Raw genomic sequence first — 21793 nt, 5'->3', positions numbered from 1 at the left:
TTCTTAAATTTCCATGTCTTGTATAAAATATAATTCATTCTTATGCTAAAGTTTCATCAATTGAATGAATAAATCTAATTTTTCTTATATTACAATTTTATTGTATTAAAATTGAATTAATATTTGAAATGTTAATAAAAAAAAAAATTAATTTAATTGAATTATTGATATTTGAAAAGTTAACTAAAAGCAATTACATTTATTTATTTATAAATCGTTAATTATTTATTTGAAAAGTTAACTAAATAAAACAAAAAAAAAATCAAAAAATAGGGTTAACCCGGCCAGACCCGCAGCCTAACCCGGCGAGTTAGGGTTGGCAGGCCGGGTTGGGCTAGCCATTACCCCAAAAATGGCGGGCCTAACCCGGCCTGCCTTTGTTGGCGGGCGGGTTAGGACCAACCCGCCAAAAGAAGTAACCCGCTGCGGGCTGGGTCCGATCGGGCCGAGCGGGTTACTTTTCCACCTCTAGTTGAGGATTTGGATAGTGACAGTACTGACAACAATGATGAACAGATGGACATCGATGTCGATGTTGATGTAGATCTCGATCTGCTCGTCAAAGGATGATGTGGTTGATTCTACTTGTCAGGCGGTCGCTGCTAGTCAAAGCAAAGTTGCGGTCAGCAGTAAGAGGAGGAAAAAAGATGGTGGAAAAGCAACAGAGTGGCACGCCACATTGGGCAGGTTTGAGACTACCTTGGCTGGGACCTGAGTTGAGCTGAAGGGTATTGCTGACTACTTCAAGAAGAAGACCCAAGAGAAAGACCATAAAGAGCAGGTGTATTCCATCATTTCTCAATTGGATGGAACAGCCACCACGGAGATTTGCAAGGAACCTCACAAGATAGATATCTTGTTTAGGTTACCAATGCATGTGTAAAGAGAATTTGTGAATATGTAGCTTGGAGCAAGTAATGAGTACCGACCAACATTTGATTTCTAGTGAAGTCTTGTAATGGGTTTTATTTTTGTGCAAAGGGTTATTAGAGAGCTAACATAGTGGTTGTATTCCCATATTTTGCCTATATTCTAACAACATACAAGATAATGTCTTTTGTTATGTTTTTGTGAAAACCATGTCGGTCTAGTAATTAGATGGTAATGGTCTATGTTTGTAGTTACTATGGGAAGGTACGAATCACTAATATGGAATGTAAAAAACTCTCAACTCTGGTAATGATGTATAAAAGGATGTCTACATGTATGTACGTTTAATGTTTGTTGTCTTAGTATGGTGAATGTGGCATTTTGATTTACTTATGGAAACTAACATTTAGGTCACTAAGGAAGTCCGGTCAAGGTATACATGCATTTATAAAGTGTCAGTTCTATAATTTTTGTTTTCTCTCCCTCTTTAATGTGTTTTGTTTTGTGGGTTGGTGTGCAGGAACGATGGGAGGACCATCACGTTGCCCAGTAGTGACGACAAAAAGCACAAAAGTTCGTGAATAATGTCAAGAGAGCCACACAGTTTGTACAGATAGCAATGTGAAAGGTATTACGATTGGATAGTTATGGAGTCAATTTGTTGTATGGTTGGGAATAATGCTTATTAACATAGCTCATAATTGATTGATGTGCATATGTAGGCAGGACCAGTCATTTGGTACATGAAGAAAATCAGGAGATTCCTTCAGCCTTAAAGGGCAGCAAATGCAAAGGTACCCAGCCTTGCAACTCGTAAACTGACTAATGCTTTCAGTTATGAAAGATGTATGGAATTGTTTGCTAATGTAAATGAATGATGAACATATGTAGGTGCCACAAATCAACGAAGGTCAAGTAGGCAATTGGCAAACAGAAGGGGAGGGGGGATGTTGAGCAGCAGTATGTTTGACCTCCACATGGGGTACAAAACTGTTTTACAATTTACATGCTTCACTCCATATTTACATAACACGTTTACCTCATATGATGGACTACATATTTAGTGATCTGCAGGAACTTGTGGAGGAGTTTTAAAGGAGACAACTTGCGCAATTTCATCACCATGGACTGCATGTGGTTTTTTATGTACACAGAAGAAGTGTACAAAAGGAACGTGCTGAACTGGATTGACAAATTGAACATATTCTCAAAGAAATATGTGTTCATTCTTGTAGTCCTCTGGTGAGTATTTTGATATTGTGGTTGTAGGCATTTGTTTTATACTTACCAAATGCGGACATGGGTTGATTTCGGTTGCTTAAGAGTTGACATTGATAATATGCATAAATTATGCTGATAGGGGTCATTGGAGTTTACTGATTTTGTGCAACTTTGGTGGAGATGTAAACTTGGAAATTAAAACTTGATGCATAGTGCTGCTTGATTCGCTTGGATTAGAAGACGGAAAGATGCTGCAACCTCTGATTCGACGGTAAACTTTGATTATTTCACAATTATTTGCAAGCACATTTGAGCACATGATGAAATTGTATTGTTGGAGATGTGGTATTGGATTGGGTTTCAAATTGTCCAAGCTTAATTATGCAGGTTTGTGAGGGATATTTATGAATCAGGAACAATGCCCAAGCATCCAGCATTGGTTGAGAAACTGCCTTTGCTAGTGCCTAAGGTGATAAAACAGTATATTGTGTTGGTTGATGGTAATTAGTGGTTGATATGTTTAGTATTTCATGTATTTGTTGTGACCAATAAATGCACTCACCAGGTCCCTCAACAACAAAACCACATGGATTGCAGATATTTCGTACTGTATTATATAACCAAGTTTGTGGATGCTGCCCTAGAAGATTTTTCAATCAACGACGGGTATCCTTACTTTGTAAGTACTCCAGTCTTTTAATTGATTAGGTTGATTTGTTTATTGTCTCTTCAATTATAATATGTGGGTTATTGTTGTTGATTTTTATTCTTCACATATGACGCATGATTGGTTTACACTAGCTGAATTTACAACCTTCCGTGACAAACTGTTGTGTGAAGTTGAGTATCATAGGCTGCGTTTTATTCATTTATGTATGATTATTGTGTATTGAGTATTGTGTAATTAGTATTTGCGGATGTGAAATTGAGTTCACTTAAAAAATGGTGGTGATTATGTTTACTGTTGCAACATGCCAAATTATGTATTATTATTGGTTCACAGGTTTAAAGAGCATCGTTATTCAACTTGTAGTTAATTTATTGGTACATTGCTTGGATTTAGCATAATGCAAATGCACAGGTACTCCAAAATATGTGATATGACAAATGTACCAATAATTCTCACACTTTTCACACATAGTTTCGGCCTAGGATAAGTGGAAAAAGTTAACAAATTTCCTCAAATTTGGAAACTTGCTTTTAAATTCCAACCATGGTGTAAACCAAAAAAATACAATTTTTCTTTTGCCTTGAAAAAAAAAATGCTTCAATTGAACTAAAGTAGAAATGAACATGTACGAACTATAATTTGTGGTAATACAAAAATCAGAGTTTTAGATAGAGTTTTAAATTGGGAGATGACAACTATATTTGTTGCAATACTAGGGTCAGGTGTTGAATGTATACCCAACAGAAAATACAATAGGTTTTTTTTGGAGTTTCAATAGTCTGTGTAAATTTTTCAATAAATAACTTAACAATAAAATACTTGGCTAAAATATAAGAAAAAGAATTTTGTTAATTGATCATTTATTTTATTAACCAAACAAGTTAATTCTTTATGCTCAGTAATCATCTAAAGAGCATTTTAGTAAAATGTAATCAAGACATCTGCTGTTACAGCCAACCAAACAGATTAATTAGGTATACAAGTAATCATCCCAATGGCATTCTAGAAAAAAGGTATTTAAGGACATCTGTATTACTGCCAACCAAGCACATTAATTATTAATACATCTCAATTGAACCAAGCACAATAATAATTTAAACCCAGTAATCTACAATGTAATATTTCTTTCCGGTAATCTTATTACTAAGATAAAAAAAACATTATATGATTCAAATGCTCCCCTTATGTACAAAATTTTCATAATTATCTGGCTTAAAATTTGTCATAGGGTTGTTTTGAGCACTCTCTTTGGGCTTAGTATAAACTTTTGGATGGCTGTCATCACAAGATTTTTTCTTGGGAGTATGAATGGTTTACTTGGAACGATAATGGTATGGAAAGTTTCTATTCTATGAGATTCTTTGTTTACTCGTGTTCCACTTAATTCCAGTGGCGGTGCGTAACTTCTATCATTACCAGGCATATGCAACTGAAGTTATGCGTGAAGAACACCAAGCTTTAGGACTGTCAGCTGCAAGCTTATTTCTCTATGAATAAAAGTATTTTACTATGGTGCCGGAGCTGACAACTGTAATCTAATTTCAGGTGAGTACAGCATGGGGCATGGGACTCATCATGGGCCCAGCAGTGGGTGGTTGTTTGGCTCAGGTACTTATATTTTTGGCTTCTTGTGCCGGTAAATACATCTTGTAGATAATATTTCCTTTCTCCTTTATTATTGAAAAATATTCCATTTTCAAGTAATTTGTAATCCTTAAGAAATGTCCACCATTCAGGATTTTTCCCTAGTTGTCCAAGTATCTTCTCCAATCTCATTTTAATCTATCTATTGTTAACATCCCCATACCCCACCAAGTCCATGTGCCCATGTCCTTTTCATTTTGTTTTCTGTTCGCAAAGCATGGTACTTATCTTTTGGGATAATTTTCATTATTCAGCCAGCAGATAAGTATCCAAACATATTCTCTAAAGAATCTTTATTTGGGAAGTAAGTGAACTTTAACTCCTATCTTTTTATTATTTTTCATTTTCTTTCTGTAAGATGTTAAAAGTATAATGGTATTCTGAAACATGAGATTTATGCAGGTTTCCATACTTCTTGCCCTGCTTTGTTATATCACTTATTGCTTTGGGAGTAACTATGGCTTCTTGCTGGCTTCCGGTACATAATTTATGTTATTTATGACTTCAAAATAACATTATTGCTACTGTCTAATCTCAACCATTATATTATATGAAATTATTGATTTGGGCTACTATTTGTCCTAAGTAAGATGCATTTTCATGTAATTCTTTTGTAACATATCAGGACAGTTTCCTATCATAATGAAATTGACTAACTGTGACTTACTTTAGATTAAAAATTGATCTTATAGACATTTCAATTTTCTTTGCCATCATATTTTGTGAGGCTTTGGTGAGACAGAGAACAGTAATGATTGACAGGCCTTCAAGAGAAGTAAAGCTTGTGTAGGTGGCTATTTTCAACACATTTTAATTTGAACTTCATATAACTCGTTTGCAACCTCTTTTCTTTTTTACTTTTCTGTTATTTCTGGATACTTTCATATTTTGAGGGATTTCACATAGAAAATAGAAATATTACATGCTCAAGAACTCAGGTCAGAAACGATGGTTTCTTAAAAGCTCAAGGTCATTAACACTAGCTAGAAGGCTCTCTTAATTAGTATTACGGAAATTCAAATATGTAGACAAAGTCGGTTTAGTTTCCAACTTGTATATGTCATTTAATAAGTTGAAATCAGATCTCTGGCCTCTGCATGTGTGTGCATGTGTAAAGAGAGAGGAGAATGATAGAACCCTCCTTCTATCTCCACCTGCAACAACTATTCATGCACTTCAAATACCAGAATACTCAGTCAACTCAACAACAAACGCAACAAATCAATCCAGACTTTCAGAAATATTTCTGCAATATTAATTATATTCCAATAATCACCAGTTCACTACTCAACAAATATGCCAAGTACAATCCAGAGAATGAACAATAATAGACAATAAGCAAATCGACAAAAGAGAACAAAAATAAAGAAAGAAAAAATTAGCAAGGACAGCCAGCTGGCTTCAAGGGCCAGTACGTCCCCAACCCAAATTCCTTTAACTTTTTTTTTTTTTTGTTTGATACCCAATTATTCACTGTCACCCTTTTCATGCACCATTCCCACTCTAACAGAATTATGTCAAACCCACTCTGAAGATGCCACCTATCCAATGCTGAGTGTGCAGTAAAGTGTCATGTATCCTCTATTCCCTCTCTTATTCTTTCTGCTGAAGACGTGCACTAAAGGGGTCTCATCATTACCCTCCTCAAGGAGAGCCATCTTGTCCCCAAGGTGGAATAAAGGAAATTGGCTATCAATGGAGGTGAATTCCTCCCAGGTATTCTCATAGGTGGGTAGGCCTTTCCATTTGATTAAGACTTCCAAGGTACCATTGAGCAGTTTTCTTGTGCGGACAACCTCCTCCGGCTCGACCCTCAACACCAGATCTTCATCCAACGCTGTTGGAAGAGGTTGGGCAATAGGTGGTGGGTACTTTGTTTTCTTGAGTTGTGACATATGGAAAACATCATGGATGCATGCTATGGGGGGCAGATTCAAGTGATAAGCCACTAGTCCAATCTTTTCTGTAACTTCAAAAGGGCCATAAAATCGGCGGCTTAGTTTCTCATTGCTCCAACGAGCTAAAGAGCGAAGGCGGTAGGGTTGCAACTTAAGGTAAACTGAATCTCTCACTTCCAGTTGAACTTCCTTTCTCTTTGCATCTGCATAACTTTTCATTCGGCCTTGAGCCTTGAGGAGATTCTCCTGTAACTCAATTAATATGACATTGCGAGCTTGCAATTGGCAGTTCACTTCATCGATAGTTGACCCATGATCTGAAAACTTAAGAAGAGTGGGGGGATCTCGACCATAAAGTGCTTTAACAGGGGTAATACCTGTGGAGCCATTGAATGTTGTATTAAACCAAAACTCAGCCTAAGAGATCTATTTAGGCCATTGTAATATCCCACTTGAGGTACGTATTTAAGATTTGCTGTATTAGTTAAAAGTTTACTATATCAGTTTCAATTGAGTTTGTATGTTGAGTTTGTTGAATGGTTGCCTTGAATTGGTTGAATTTTGGTGAAATTTGGAAATCCAATCTTCGCCGGGGCGAAGAAGAAGCTTCGCCGCGGCGAGGAGGAGTTGCACCCACGGGTAGGTTCTGCCCTGTTTCGCCGAGGCGACGGAAAGTGCTTCGCCGCGGCGACGAGCCTAATACAAAGTTTCTTGAGTTTTCTAGAGAATTCTTCTTTTTAGGCACAATGACCATTCTACCCCTAATTAGTAGGAAAAGTGGGGAGTAAAATGAAAGGAAATTTAGTAGAGATTGTGTTTGGATGGGGGGTGTATTTGAAAAGAATTAAAGGATATAGATGGAATTTCTAAGAAAGGGCAAGGGCAAAATGGGAAATGATGCTTTTAATATGAGCTAAAAAGAGTTAGAGTGTAGAGAAACCCTTTAGTCCATTCATTCCACCGCCTCTTCCATTTGCCTACTTTCTCTCAATTTCTCCATCCAATCTTCCAAGATTTCTAAGGGATTTAAGAGAGCTTTTGAGTAATTTTGAGTAGAGATTTCATCTAAAGCATCCTAATTGGCAGGATTTCATGCTTTAGATGTGAGTTTTATGGTTTATAGTGAAGTCTTATTTGGTGTTCTTGTTGTTGTTTTGAATTGTAGAGAAGAGACAAGACAACAAAGGAAAGGAAAAGTGTAAAGAAGTTACCTTTTGACAAGGCAAGTAAATCCAACCAACTTGAGTTTTGAATAAGCTTTGAGTAGAGATGTATGCATGATCAGTATGTAGTATGATTGATGAGAAAATTGAGTTAAGATGAGTAGCTATTTTGTAGTTGTTGGATAGATTCCATGTATGAGAAGTGTTTTAATGTGTATTGAGAATGGAATTTGAGATGAAGTTGAGAGTGTTTTGTAAACAGATTTGAAGTGCTTTTCTTGACAGGGATTATGAGTATTTGAGGGAGTTTTTCCCAATTGGATGGTAGAGAATGAAGTATAGTAGTAATTTAGTAGTGTTATATACACATGAGTTGCTGATGAAATGCCTAAGTGAAATTGGCCTGTCATGCCGTAACTTTCTAAGTAATTTTTGGGTATCTTACGGACTGAACTGGGCTGAGACCAAAACATGGAAGTTATAGCCCTGTTCTAAGCTTTAAAACGAGACCAAAACGTAGCAATGAGGTATATAACGAAAGTTATGGCCTTTTTAGTGTGATTGTGCAGAATAAATGTTTTGAAGAAATCTTGTATTTGGCATTTCATTAGTGCATTAGTGAGCATGAGTAGTTATACACTTAAGAAGTAGCTTGAGACTTAGTAGAGAATTTGAGTATAAGCTACTTTAAGAGGTTAAGAGAAGAGAATAGAGTAGGTTGTGTGATGGGGAACTCGTGAGTAATGGGTAGGTATTCCCGCATGTACGCCGCATTGAGAGAGCGGCACGAGTATCAGATAGAGAAGTGGTGTAGCCCGTGAGAGTGCATGCGGATGAGGGCTATACCCGAGTACTCGAGAGAGAGATTATACACTCACCATGGCCAAGGGTTCCGAATCCATGCATAACCGAGTCCGATCGGCTAGAATGAGTAGAGGTCAGTAGAGTGGGAGTGAGTCCCGGCCGTGCCCCGGTAAGATGGGGTCGTGACTTACTAAAGAGAGGTAATAGAAAAGCGTTCTAAGTGAAAGAGAAAGAGAGAGAGAAGTACCAAGAGAAATTGAATGAGAAGTCGTAAGGAAAGAACGATAGAGAGAGGAGTTACGGGGATAGATGAGTAGAAGATTTACTTACTGAGCATTATTTTAGTGCTCACCCGTTGTTTTCCTATATTTTGCAGGATCCAGGTGAGAACGCAGTCGGATGGACGTCGACACGCGAGGGGAGCGGTTACACTGTCCAGCATGTTTTAATACCTTTGTCACATTATAAGTTTGTGTAAAAAATGTATATGTTTGTAAAGAATATATATAATATATATAAATATATTATATTATTTATAATAGAAAGAAAATTTTGGGCCCAATCTTTATATTATTTTGTATGTTTTCATTATGAGTAGTGGCTATTACATTTTTGGTATCAGAGCGAGATTTTTGGGATTTGACAATGTGCCATTCTCTCGCTATGACGCGATAGCCGACTGTGTAAGTTAATTCTTTCTTACTTTAAGTGTTCTTTTGAATTGATCAAGTATGGTTGTTTTGTAGATGAGACGTAGTAACAGGAGGAAGGGTAAGGTGTGATGAATGAGGGAGAATCCTCCAACCCACAGAATTGACTCCCCCTACCCTTGATGAGACGAGGATTCGGCCATTGTACAACAAGTTTTAGCGGAGAGTCAGGGAAGAGTTGTTCAGGAGAGAACCGAAACTCCCAGTAGAGTACCGCCTCCAAGACAAGAGTAAGAAGGGCCGGTACCTCAGCCAGTACAGATTGGTGATCCGATTCAGGGGCTTGTAAATCAGCATCAACCGCCAGCATTAATGGTACAAGGACCCGCTAGGCAGAGGAGTGGTTTAAGTCCGTAGAGCGGACGGCGGCACTGTTTCCCTAAATGATAGAGAGAGGATTAGATATGCTAGTTTCTTGTTTAAGGGAGATGCCGCATATGGTGGGAATTAATGGAAGAGACTCACGATATAGCCTCGATGACCTGGAGAAATTCAGAAAGTTGTCTGAGGCTGAGTACCGAACAGAAGATCGAGTACATGAGAAAGTCCAGAGTTATTCACTTGAAGCAGGGGACTAGTACTGTAAAGGAATATTCGGTAAGTTAATTCCTTGCTCGCTTTGCACCGGAATAGTGTATACACCTGAGTTAAGGAGAGACAAGTTTGTGCAAGGGTTGAGATCAGATATTGCTCGAGATGTAATGACAGGAGTTGAGCCCCCTCATACCTACAGTGAAGCTCTAGCACGGGCTTTAAGGGCAGAGATCTATGTGAACAAATATATTGCAGAAGGGTTGGCTCTAACAGCACCTAGTGAGCCATCCACCACCTTACAGAGGGAGAGAGGAGATGTCACAAAGAACAGAGAAGTAAGGGCCAAGAAGAAATTTCAACCAAGGAAGAATAGGAGAGATCGACAGTACAAACGGCCCAGGACAGAAGGGTTTCCCCCTTGTGCTAAGTGTGGGAGGAACCATCCAGGGGAGTGTTTGAGGGATCAAACAGTGTGTTACAGATGCCGACAGCCAGGGCATATGTGGAGGGATTGTAAAGCTCCCTTCCACCGATGGCTCAGACCTCTAGAGGTACAAATGCCAGGGTTTTTACAGTGGCCCAGGGTGAGGCCGAGGCCAGTCCATCAGCCGTAACGGTCAGTTGTTATTTCATGCTGTTTCTTTATATGCTTGATTGATTCTGGAGCACTCATTCTTTTATATCTCATGGAATGATAGAGAGATTGAATTTGAACCCTGTTAAAGTGAGTCAACCCATTAAGATAGAGTTGCCCGATGGGGTTAGTGTATTGACTCAAGAGATGTTGATAGGAGAGTCTGTGGTAATCCATGTCGAGAGTTGGTAGTTGACTTAATAGTCTTCGATATGCCGACTTTGATGTAATTTTGGGTATGGATTTCCTAGGGAGGAATGGAGTAGACATTGATTGTCGGAAAAAGAAAGCGAGATTAATCTCGATAATGGAGATAAGTTTAGTTTTGAGAAGGCCATCGGTTGAGTATGTTGATCAGTAGTATAAAAGTTAGGAAGATGTTGAGAAAGGGGTGTTCTGGATACATTGCTCATGTAGTACAGAGTGGTGATGTTCCACAGTCAGAAATTCAGAGGGTGTCGATAGTTCGAGAATTTCTGAATGTGTTTCCGGAAGACTTGCTAGGCTTGCCACCGGAAAGAGAGGTTGAGTTTAGTATTGAACTTGCACCAGAACATCACCTATATCTAAAGCCCCTTATCGAATGGCCCCAGCAGAGCTTCAAGAATTAAAGAAGCAACTCCAGGAGCTTTTAGACAAAGGCTTTATCCGACCGAGTCATTCTCCCTGGGAAGCCCCAATTTTGTTTGTGAAGAGAAAGATGGATCACTACGGATGTGTATTGATTATAGAGAATTGAATAAGGTGACAGTGAAGAATAAATACCCGTTACCTCGAATAGATGACTTGTTTGATCAGTTGAATGGAGCAGCGGTGTTCTCCAAGATTGATTTGAGGTCAGGGTACCATCAGGTAAGAGTGGCTGAGCGGATGTAGCAAGACTGCTTTCCGTACAAGGTAGGGCACTATGAGTTTGTAGTGATGCCATTTGGTTTGACTATGCCCCAGCCGTTTTATGGACTTGATGAACGGGTATTCCATGATTGTTTGGATCAATTCATAGTGGTTTTCATAGATGATATCCTGGTTTACTCTAAGTCGAGAGAGGAGCATGAGGAACATTTGAGAATAGTGTTGCAACGGTTGAGAGAAAGGCGTTGTATGCTAAATGTTCGAAGTGTGAGTTTTGGCTCGATCAAGTGATATTTCTGGGCCATACGGTGTCGAAGGAAGGGATTTCAGTAGATCCGAGCAAGATAAAAGAATTCCTTGAATGGTAGAGACCGGAGACAGTAAAAGAGGTCCGAAGTTTCTTAGGCCTGGCAGGTTACTATAGACGATTTGTTAAAGGGTTCGCCCAGTTGGCTAAACCATTGACAGCTCTTACAAACAGAAGACTCTTTTATATGTGGTCAGAAGCTTGTGAGGAATGTTTCCAGAGTTAAAGAAGAGGTTAACAACAGCTCCAGTATTAGTGTTGCCTCAGGAGGGTGTAGATTATGATCTTTATACGGATGCCTCTTTGCAAGGATTGGTGCTGTGCTAATGCAGTTAGGTAGGGTAATAGCATATGCCTTGCGGCAATTGAAAGAGTATGAGACGAGATACCCTACGCATGATTTAGAGTTGGCAGCCGTGGTCTTCGCTTTAAAGATTTGGAGGCATTATCTTTATGGTGCCAAGAGTAATATACACCGATCACAAGTTTCAAATACTTCTTCACTCAAAAGGAGTTGAATATGAGACAGGGAAGGTGGTTAGAGCTGGTTAAGGATTATGAGTGTGAGATTAAGTATCAACCAGGGAAAGTCAACGTAGTAGCTGATGCCTTAAGTCAAAAAGCTTATTTGTCCGATCACTAGACAGATAGAGTTGATAGAAGAACTTGTGTAAAGAGCAGATTGAAGTGTACTAGGAGGATTGCCAGGTTAGAGGTCCAATCTACCTTACTAGAGGAAGTCAGAGTTACCAAGTGGCTGATGAGTGGTGTCAGAGAATAGTTCAAAGTGCATGAGGGTAAGGTAAGGAGTTCCACTTACAGGATGGTGTTCTCTATTTCAGGAATCGGTTGTGTATCCCTCAAAATGATGAGTTGAAGAAGAGAATACTTATAGAGGCTCATGACACACCATACACTGCTTATCCTGGAGCAACCAAGATGTATAAGATGTAAGAAAAGCTACTGGTGACAGGTATGAAGAAGGATATCGCAGAATTGAGCTAAGTGCTTGGTTTGTCAGCAGGTAAAGCAGAACACCAAAGGCCGTCAGAGTTGCTTCATCCACTTAGTATTCCAGAATGGAAATGGGATAGTATTTCGATGGATTTTATCACAGGTCTCCCTAGAGTACGAGAGGTTATAATGCTATTTGGGTGATTGTGGATAGATTACTAAGTCCGGCCATTTCCTTCCAGTAAAGGAAAGTACCACCTCAGATCAGTTGGCTCAGATTTACGTGAAAGAGATAGTCAGATTACACGGTGTGCCCAAGACAATAGTGTCAGATAGAGATTCGAGATTTGTTTCAGCTTTCTGACTAGTTTACAGAGAAATTTGGGTACCCGTTTGGCATTCAGTATAGCCTATCATCCTCAGACAGATGGCCAAACAGAAAGAACGAATCAGGTGCTTGAGGATATCTTGAGACCTTGCTGTATGGATTATAGAATGACATGGCATGAAATGTTACCTTTAGTGGAGTTTGCCTACAACAACAGTTATCAGTCTACAATAAAGATGGCGCCTTACGAGGCTTTGTATGGTAGACGATGTAGGTCTCCACTACATTGGGATGAGATCGGCGAAAAGAGTGAGTTGAGTACAGCTCTTGAGCCAGAGATGACTCAGAAATGATAAAGGATGCAAGATTAATCCGAAACAGAATGAAGCAAGCCCAAGACAACAGAAGAGTTATGCCGACTTAAAGAGAAAAGAAGTGGAGTTCCAAGTGGGTGATAAGGTATTTTTGAAAGTTTCCCCTTATAACGAGTAATGCTTCAGGAACAAGGAAAGTTAGCACCAAGATATATTGGTCCATTTGAGGTATTGCAACGAATTGGGAAAGTTGCCTACAGATTGGCACTACCACCTCGTAGGACAAGGTACATGATGTCTTTCCATGTCTCAATGTTGCGAAAGTATGTAAGTGATCCCTCCACATCTTGAGTGTAGAAGATGTTGACCTTGTAAGAATCTTGTGTATGAGGAGCGCCCTGTACAAATTTTAGATCGGAAGATTAAAGAGCTCCGGACAAGAGTATTCCGTTAGTGAAGGTTCTTTGAGGAATCACAAAGTAGAGGAAGCCACAGGGATATGGAGCAAGACATGCAGAATAGGTACCCGGAGTTATTCGTGTGAATTTCACGGACGAAATTCTTTAAGGGGGGAGAATTGTAATATCCCACTTGAGGTACGTATTTAAGATTTGCTGTATTAGTTAAAAGTTTACTATTTCAGTTTCAATTGAGTTTGTATGTTGAGTTGGTTGAATGGTTGCCTTGAATTGGTTGAATTTTGGTGAAATTTGGAAATCCAATCTTCGTCGGGGAGAAGTAGCTTCGCCAGGCGAGGAGGGGTTGCACCCACGGGTAGGTTCTGCCTATTTCGCCAAGGGACGAAAGTGCTTCGTTGCGACGACGAGCCTAATACAAAGTTTCTTGAGTTTTCTAGAGAATTCTTCTTTTGGGGCACAATGACCATTCTACCCCTAATTAGTAGGAAAAGTGGGGAGTAAATGAAAGGAAATTTAGTAGAGATTGTGTTGGAGGGGGGTGTATTTGAAAAGAATTAAAGGATATAGATGAAATTTCTAAGAAGGGCAAGGGCAAAATGGGAAAGGATGCTTTTAATATGAGCTAAAAAGAGTTAGAGTGTAGAGAAACCCTTTAGTCCATTCATTCCACCGCCTCTTCCATTTGCCTACTTTCTCTCAATTTCTCCATCCAATCTTCCAAGATTTCTAAGGGATTTAGAGAGCTTTTGAGTAATTTTGAGTAGAGATTTCATCTAAAGCATCCTAGGTAAAGAAGCAGATGGAGAGAGTAGGTGTGTGAGTTGTAAATACATGTAAATCAGCATCTAGAGTGATAGATTCATGCTTTAGTGTGAGTTTTTATGGTTATAGTGAAGTCTTATGTTGTCTTGTTGTGTTTGAATTAGAGAAGAGACAGACAACAAAGGAAAGGAAAGTGCTAAAGAAGTTACCTTTTGACAAGGTAAGTAAATCCAACCAACTGAGTTTTGAATAAGCTTTGAGTAGAGATGTATGCATGATCAGTATGTAGTATGATTGATGAGAAAATTGAGTTGAGATGAGTAGCTATTTTGTAGTGTTGGAAGATTCCATGTATGAGAAGTGTTTAATGGTATTGAGAAGGAATTTGAGATGAGTTTGAGAGATGTTGTGTACAGATTTGGAAGTGCTTTTCTTGACAGGGTTATGAGTATTTGAGAGAGTTTTCCCCAATTTGGATGGCTAGGAATGAAGTTAGTAGTAATTTTAGTAGAGTGTTTATAGCACATGAGTTGCTTGATGAAATGCCTAGGTGAATCTGCCCAGTCAATGCCATACTTTCTAAGTAATTTTTGGGTTTCTTACGGACTGAACTGGCTGAGACCAAAACATGGAAGTTATAGCCCTGTTTCTAAGCTTAAAACAGACCAAAACCGTAGTAATCGAGGTGTATAACGAAAGTTATGGCCTTTTTAGTGTGTGACTGCAAATGACTGTTTTGAGGAAATTGTATGCATTTCATTAGGGCATTAGTGAGCATGAGCTAGTTATACACTTAAGAAGTAGCTTGAGACTTAGTAGAGAATTTGAGTATAAGCTACTTAAGAGCTAAGAGAAAGAGAATAGAGTAGGGTTGTGCGATGGGGAACCGTGAGTAATGGGTTGAGTATTCCCGCATGTACGCCGCATTGAGAGAGCGGCACGAGTATCAGATAGAGAAGTGGTGTAGCCCGTGAGAGTGCATGCGGATGAGGGCTATACCCGAGTACCCGAGAGAGAGATTTACACTCACTGGCCAAGGGTTCGCATCCATGCATAACCGAGTCCGATCGGCTAGAATGAGTAGAGGTCACGTAGAGTGGGAGTGAGTCCCGGCGTGCTCCGATAAGATGGGGTCGTGACTTCTAAAGAGAGGTATAGAAAAGCGTTCTAAGTGAAAGAGAAAGGAGAGAGAGAGTACCAAGAGAAATTGAATGAGAAGTCGTAAGGAAAGAATTCGAGAGAGAGAGTTACGGGGATAGATGAGGAGAGAGACTTACTGAGCATTATTTTAGTGCTCCCCGTTGTTTCTATGTTTTGCAGGATACAGGTGAGAACGCAGTCGGATGGACGTCGACACGCGAGGGGAAGCGGTTACACTGTCCAGCATGTTTAATACCTTTTGTACACATTATAAGTTTGGTAAAAAATGTATGTTTTGTAAAGAATATATATATATATAGATATTATATATATATATATAGATATATATATATAATATTATATATATAATAGAAAGAAAATTTTGGGCCCAATTTCTTTATATTATTTTATATGTTTTTCATTATGAGTAGTGGCTATTACAGCCATTGACGAGGCTGACTACCTATAAAACAGCATAGATATGTCTCTAAACACCGATTCACCACTTCGAATTGGCCATATGTTTGAGGATGGTAGGCAGAACTCATCCGAAGCTGCGTGCCCGAATGTTTGAATAGTTCCTTCCAAAAGTGACTAATGAATATCCAGTCGCGATAAAAAACAATCGACCGAGGAAACCCATGTAAGCGAACAATCTCCCTAATGAAAAGGTTGGCAACATCCTTGGCAGTGTAGGGATGTTTAAGAGTTAAGAAATGGTTGTACTTAGTCAATCGGTCAACCACCACCAAAATAGTGTCTACACTATTTGCTTTCGGAAGCCCGGTGATGAAGTCCATGGAGATGTCTTCCCACACCTAATTAGGGATAGACAAGGGTTATAATAAACTGGCGGGACTTAGAGCTTGGTACTTATTTTGTTGACAAACCGAACAAGAGTCGACATACTCTTTGATATCCCGTTTCATGCCCTCCCAATACACCACGCTGTTGAGCCTTTTAAAAGTCCGAAAGAAACCCGAGTGGCCCTCAACAGGTGACAAGTGAAACTCATGTAGGAGTAGTGGAATGTGAGCCCCTTTCCTGGCTAAAACCAATCGGCCATTACACAAGAAATGGTGGCCAACTAATTTAAATTGTGGATGGCCATTTGGATCCAACAGAAGTTTTTGGACAATCCCATGTAATTTTTCATCTTGTTGAATAGCACTCTCCAGTTCTTCAATCCCTGCAAAATAACTCACAGACAGCCCATTGAAATCAACATGTTCACTTCTTCTAGATAATGCATCAGCTACCTGATTCTCTATCCCTGGTTTATACTAGATGACAAAGTTCAAGCCTATCAATTTAGTAACCCATTTCCATTGGTCTTCACTCAGTAGCCGCTTATCTATTAGGAAATGTAAGCTCTGTTGGTCTGTTCTAATGATGAACCGCCACCCCAATAAGTAATGTCGCCACTTCTGAACCGCCATAACAATAGCTATTAATTCGCGTTCATAAACTGATTTAAGCTTAGATTGTGCTGATAACCTTTTGCTCAGAAAAGCTAACGGTTTACCCTCCTGCATTAGAACAGCCCCTAACCCACTCCCTGAGGCATCCGTCTCAATGAAAAATTCTTTAGCAAAATCCGGCATTGCCAACACTGGTACTGTTGTCATTATCTTTTTAAGCTCCTCAAAGGCTTTTTGGGCTTCAAGATTCCATTGAAATGCATCTTTCTTGAGTAAACATATGAGAGGAATGGCTATTTTCTCGTAATCCTTGACAAACCTTCGGTAGTACCTAGTCAAACCAAGAAATCCCCATAATGCCCTGATATCCTTGGGAACTGGTGACTGTAAAACACTGTCAATTTTGGAAGAATCAACTGCCACCCCATCCACTGAAATGACATGCCCCAAATATTCTAATTTCTGTTGGCCGAAGAAACACTTCTTTTTGTTGGCAACCAGTTGGTGTTCTTCAAATGTGCTAAGGGTGATCTCTAGGTGTCGAACGTGATCTTCTTTTGTATGACTATAAACCAATATGTCGTCAAAGAAGACCAAAATGAACCGACGCAGGAAGGGTCGAAATATGTCTTTCATCAAGGCTTGGAAAGTGGTTAGGGCATTGGTCAAGCTGAAAGGCATGACTAAGAATTCATAATACCCTTCGTGTGTTCGAAATGCCATTTTGTGGGTATCCTCATTCTTCACTCGAATTTGGTAGTAGCCAGACTTCAAATCCAATTTAGGAAAAATTGAGGATCCTCCCAACTCATCGAATAATTCATCCACCATTAGAATGGGAAACTTATCTGGTATCGTTATCTTATTAAGGGCCCTATAATCAACACAGAATCTCCATCCGCCGTCTTTCTTTTTCACCAATAACACTGGGCTGGAAAAGGGACTAAGGCTGGGTTTAATGATTCCGGAAGCTAACATCTCGCCCACCAGTTTCTCTATTTCATTTTTTTGGTAATAAGGATAGCGGTAAGGTCTAATGTTTGGGGGTTGGGATCCGGGAGTGAGGCTAATGGAATGGTCTTGGGTTCTAGGTGGCGGTAATCCTGATAAGGAAGTGAAGACTGACTAAAACCAATTCAGAACTGGTAGGATGCTGTTGTCCCCCTCAATTTCTAAATCCCCTTGCTTCTGTAAATTACCAAACTCAATAAGATACCCATGTCATTTCCGTTGGATTGTCCTAAGCATGGCCTTTAAGGAAACTAGGGTCTTGCTTAATGCAGGGTCACCCACAATCTTCACAACTCTGTCTCCTAACTTAAACTTCATCACTTGTTTTTTCCAATCAACTGTTGTCTCCCTTAAGGTTTCCAGCCAAGCGATACCCAAAACCACATCCCCGCTGTTAATCTCAAATGGGAAAAAATTCTGTATAATCGGAACTCCTTGGATATCCAGCTACACCTCCCTAAATTCTCCCTTACATTGCACTCGATAACTGTCACCAACTCTCACCATGAAAGTCTGCATCTGCATCACAGATATCCCTAATTTCTTGGTCACCCCCTTGCTAATAAAATTGTGTGATGCTTCACTATCAATCAACACAATCACTTCAGCCCCTCTGATTTTACCCTTCACTTTCATGGTTTTCGGACCCTAAATACCCACAACCGAACTAATCGAGAGCTCCGTGTCATCTTGTTGTTGTTCCACTACAGGTTCACTCAACTCACCCCCACCATTGTTTGTCTCATCCTGGTCATCCTCTTCATCAACCAAAATGACATGGAACTGCTTGTCCCCACACCAATGGTCTGGAAAAAACTTCACATCACATCAGAAACATACCCCTCGCGGTTTTTTCTTTGAATCTCTAGCTCTGTCATTTGTTTGAAAGGAAACTCCCTCTTGAAATTTGAACTGGCCGGTGGACATTGAACGGAGTTGCTGCTGCCGCGTTGGTTGTCAATTAGAATAGCATGGCCATGTCGATCATTCCAGTTTCGGCCTATCTGTGCACTAACATTTGGGATTGGAGCTACATTTGCGTTAACGCTACCTGTTGGTATCATCGGATTAGAGAAATATGTGTTCCTTGACCCATTTTCCTGCTGCCCCATATTCTTACCCGTCCACCACCATAAGCCCAAGCTATTTTATTAATTCCATTCCCCCCTCCAGACCTTACACCTTTACTTAGCCTAGTTTTTAATTCATCCAAGGCCCAGTTCTTCTCCTCTATTTTCTGGGCCAATTCAATTAACTGAATTATTGAATTGGGCTGGCCTAGTCTGACTTTAGCCTTAATTTCTGGCCTGAGTCCATTTAGAAATGCAGCCCACAATAAGTCTTCTTTCTCATCTCTTAATGGCGCAGATAACGCTTCAAATTTGCGGCAGTAGTCTTCAACAGAACCTATCTGCCGGATTCCATCAATGCCTCATATGGTCCCATCTTGGAATCCCCCAAACTGATGAAGTAAAGAGAGCTTAAACGTCGGCCAAGATGCGACTGGAGCACGGATTTCCATCCATTGGAACCAATTTATTGCGTCTCCTTCCATACACACAGTCACCGTGTTCAACCTTTCCTCCTCCGCCACATGATACACATTAAAGTATCGTTCAACCCAGAATAACCACCCATAGGGATCCTCACCCATGAATATTGGCATTTTGATTTTCCGACCAGCATATTCTGGTCGACTTCGGCCCGTCAAGGTGTTTTCATCGTTCATGTTTAGGTTAGGTTCCTCGTTCTCCTCCTCCACGTTTGGATTCGGGTTCATCGGAACTTCTGTCGACCCACCCCTTTTTGCTCTCCTAGCTTCCTCCTCGTCTTTGCGTCTAATCCAAGCCTGGATTTCCAGTAAACAATCCCTCATCATTCCCATATCTTTCTCCACAATATCCAGTCTATTTTCCATCCTTGTTCCAACCATTCCTTAATCGTTACCATGCTCTGATACCACTTTGATAGAACCCTCCTTCTATCTCCACCTGCAACAACTATTCATGCACTTCAAATACCAGAATACTCAGTCAACTGAACAACAAACGCAGCAAATCAATCCAGACTTTCAGAAATACTTCTACAATATTAATTATATTCCAACAATCACCGGTTCACTACTCAGCAAATATGCCAAGTACAATCCAGAGAATGAACAGTAATAGACAATAAGCAAATCGACAAAAGAGAACAAAAATAAAGAAAGAAAAAATTAACAAGGACAACCAACTGGCTTCGAGGGCCGGTACCTCCCCAACCCAAATTCCTTTTACTTTTTTTTTTTTGATAGCCAATTATTCACTGTCACCGTTTTTATGCACCATTCCCACTCTAACAGAATTATGTCAAACCCACTCTGAAGATGCCACCTGTCCAATGCTGAGTGTGCAGTAAAGTGTCATTTATCCTCTATTCCCTCTCTTATTCTTTCTACTGAAGACACTAAGGGGGTCTCATCAGAGAATAATACTTATGACCTATCATATCAAAAATAAGGCGAGAAATCTATATGGTGATCATCCAAGTGGTTAATGTCATTCACATTTTCAGTCGAATTGCTGTGGAGGTTCACGTATTTTAATTAATTATTTTCAGGTAGATTTGTTATTTGTACATACTTATGTAATCCAGTTGTCATTTTACCTTTTATAGTCTGTCGTACCAGGTTATATAACTTAGCAACACCAAGAATGCTTTGCCTTCATCAAAAGTGAATAATTTTTTTGGGAAAAAAAAATATGGACCTCTTCTTTTGTAGTTATAAAACAGACCGGCTTTCTTGGTTTGAAAATTGTGTTGGAGAGGAATCAATTAAAATTAATTGAAACTTCATTTGTAACAATTTCCATATTCACAATATTGGAGGATTTGGATAAATTTGACAGCTATACTTTAGTGAATCTCAAGGGATGCCATATGTTTGAAAATGTTCTTTTTTAGAGCTTACATATTATTGTTTGTCCTAATCAGTTTAAGTTCTTGAGTTCAATAGTTGTTAAACTTAGTATTAAAGTTATGAAGACACGGAGGCTTTGTATTTGAATTCCCTATTGTTTAATTTGATAACATTAAGTTGTGAATTTGTTTGTAGTTTTTGTTTCATCCACATGCCTTACTTGGGAAGGGGCATGTTGGAGCTGAAGTATTGTTGTTGAACTTTGTCTATCATCATAACTTTGTTTTGGTTTCGTGGTTGTTGATAATTTTCTTTCCGATTGAGATGCTAATTGTATGCGGTTTTCTTTGTTATGAACAAGTCTCTATATGACTCTACAAACTGATTTTCATTTATTGCCGTTTTACAATTTGTTTCCTAGCATGTATTGCAACATTTGCCAGTATGTTTGCTCTCCATCTATACATGCTCAATTTTCCTTTTTTTTTTTTTTAATTGAAATTGATGAATATCCCCTAGGTCTATATAGGTTATAAGGAAAAGAAACCCATAAAAGATTTAAGTCATCTCCCTTGTTTAATGTCTATTCCACAGATATTCATGTCAATACACTTGTAACTAATATTAAATGATCAACGTGAATGGTCATATCACTTATGCTAAAGAACCACTTATCACAAAAGCTCAGGTTAACAGGTAAGGGACCATAACTCCTCAAGTGCTACTGCATGTCAATCAAATACAATGTGATCAAGGATACAACTATAACCATAAACATAAATTCTTGTAGCTTAACTAATAGAAAAGGGGGATTCCTATTCAAATTCGCTTGGTCAAACGGATTCGATATGCTAAAATTATCGTACTTAAAACCTTAAGCTAATAGATGAGTGTCTGGTAATAGTATTTAAGCTATAAGAACTCATGCTTGTCTTGGTATTACTGAATTAACTTTCTACTTACTGCAATGAGGTTTCCTAAAATACATCTGGTTATTATAGGAGACGTTGCACATCCATAAGGAAGACAATGTATCATGTGATTTCTCAAATGATCAAATGGAATCTGCATCCTGTGGGTCTGATGCGGATTTTAAAGGACAAGAAGGAAGCAAGAAAACTTCTAAGGAAGGCCTCATTAAGAATTGGCCCTTAATGTCTTCTATTATTGTTTACTCTATTGTTGCACTGCATGATATGGCTTACTCAGAGGTATATTTCTACATGATATATGTTTGG

At 39.2% G+C, this 21793-nt stretch overlaps 1 protein-coding gene across 1 annotated transcript in view; it reads left to right on the top strand.

The window, feature by feature from the left end:
- LOC116125326 (protein ZINC INDUCED FACILITATOR 1-like) overlaps positions 1-21766 on the top strand; it is a gene marked incomplete at its 3' end in the record, with an annotated part of 38366 nt that extends 16600 nt beyond the window's left edge. The window contains exons 7-12 of the mRNA XM_031411067.1: positions 3990-4092; positions 4181-4234; positions 4307-4369; positions 4660-4709; positions 4808-4883; positions 21557-21766. Coding sequence (XP_031266927.1) covers positions 3990-4092; positions 4181-4234; positions 4307-4369; positions 4660-4709; positions 4808-4883; positions 21557-21766 — 556 coding nt within the window. The remainder of the gene's footprint in view (positions 1-3989; positions 4093-4180; positions 4235-4306; positions 4370-4659; positions 4710-4807; positions 4884-21556) is intronic.
- Between the last annotated feature and the right edge of the window lie 27 nt (positions 21767-21793).

Source organism: Pistacia vera, unplaced genomic scaffold (genome assembly GCF_008641045.1).
Source record: "Pistacia vera cultivar Batoury unplaced genomic scaffold, PisVer_v2 Contig1623, whole genome shotgun sequence".
Classification (NCBI taxonomy): domain Eukaryota; kingdom Viridiplantae; phylum Streptophyta; class Magnoliopsida; order Sapindales; family Anacardiaceae; genus Pistacia; species Pistacia vera.
Note: the sequence above shows the minus strand (reverse complement) of the source record. Positions and strands in the feature narration are given on the sequence as shown.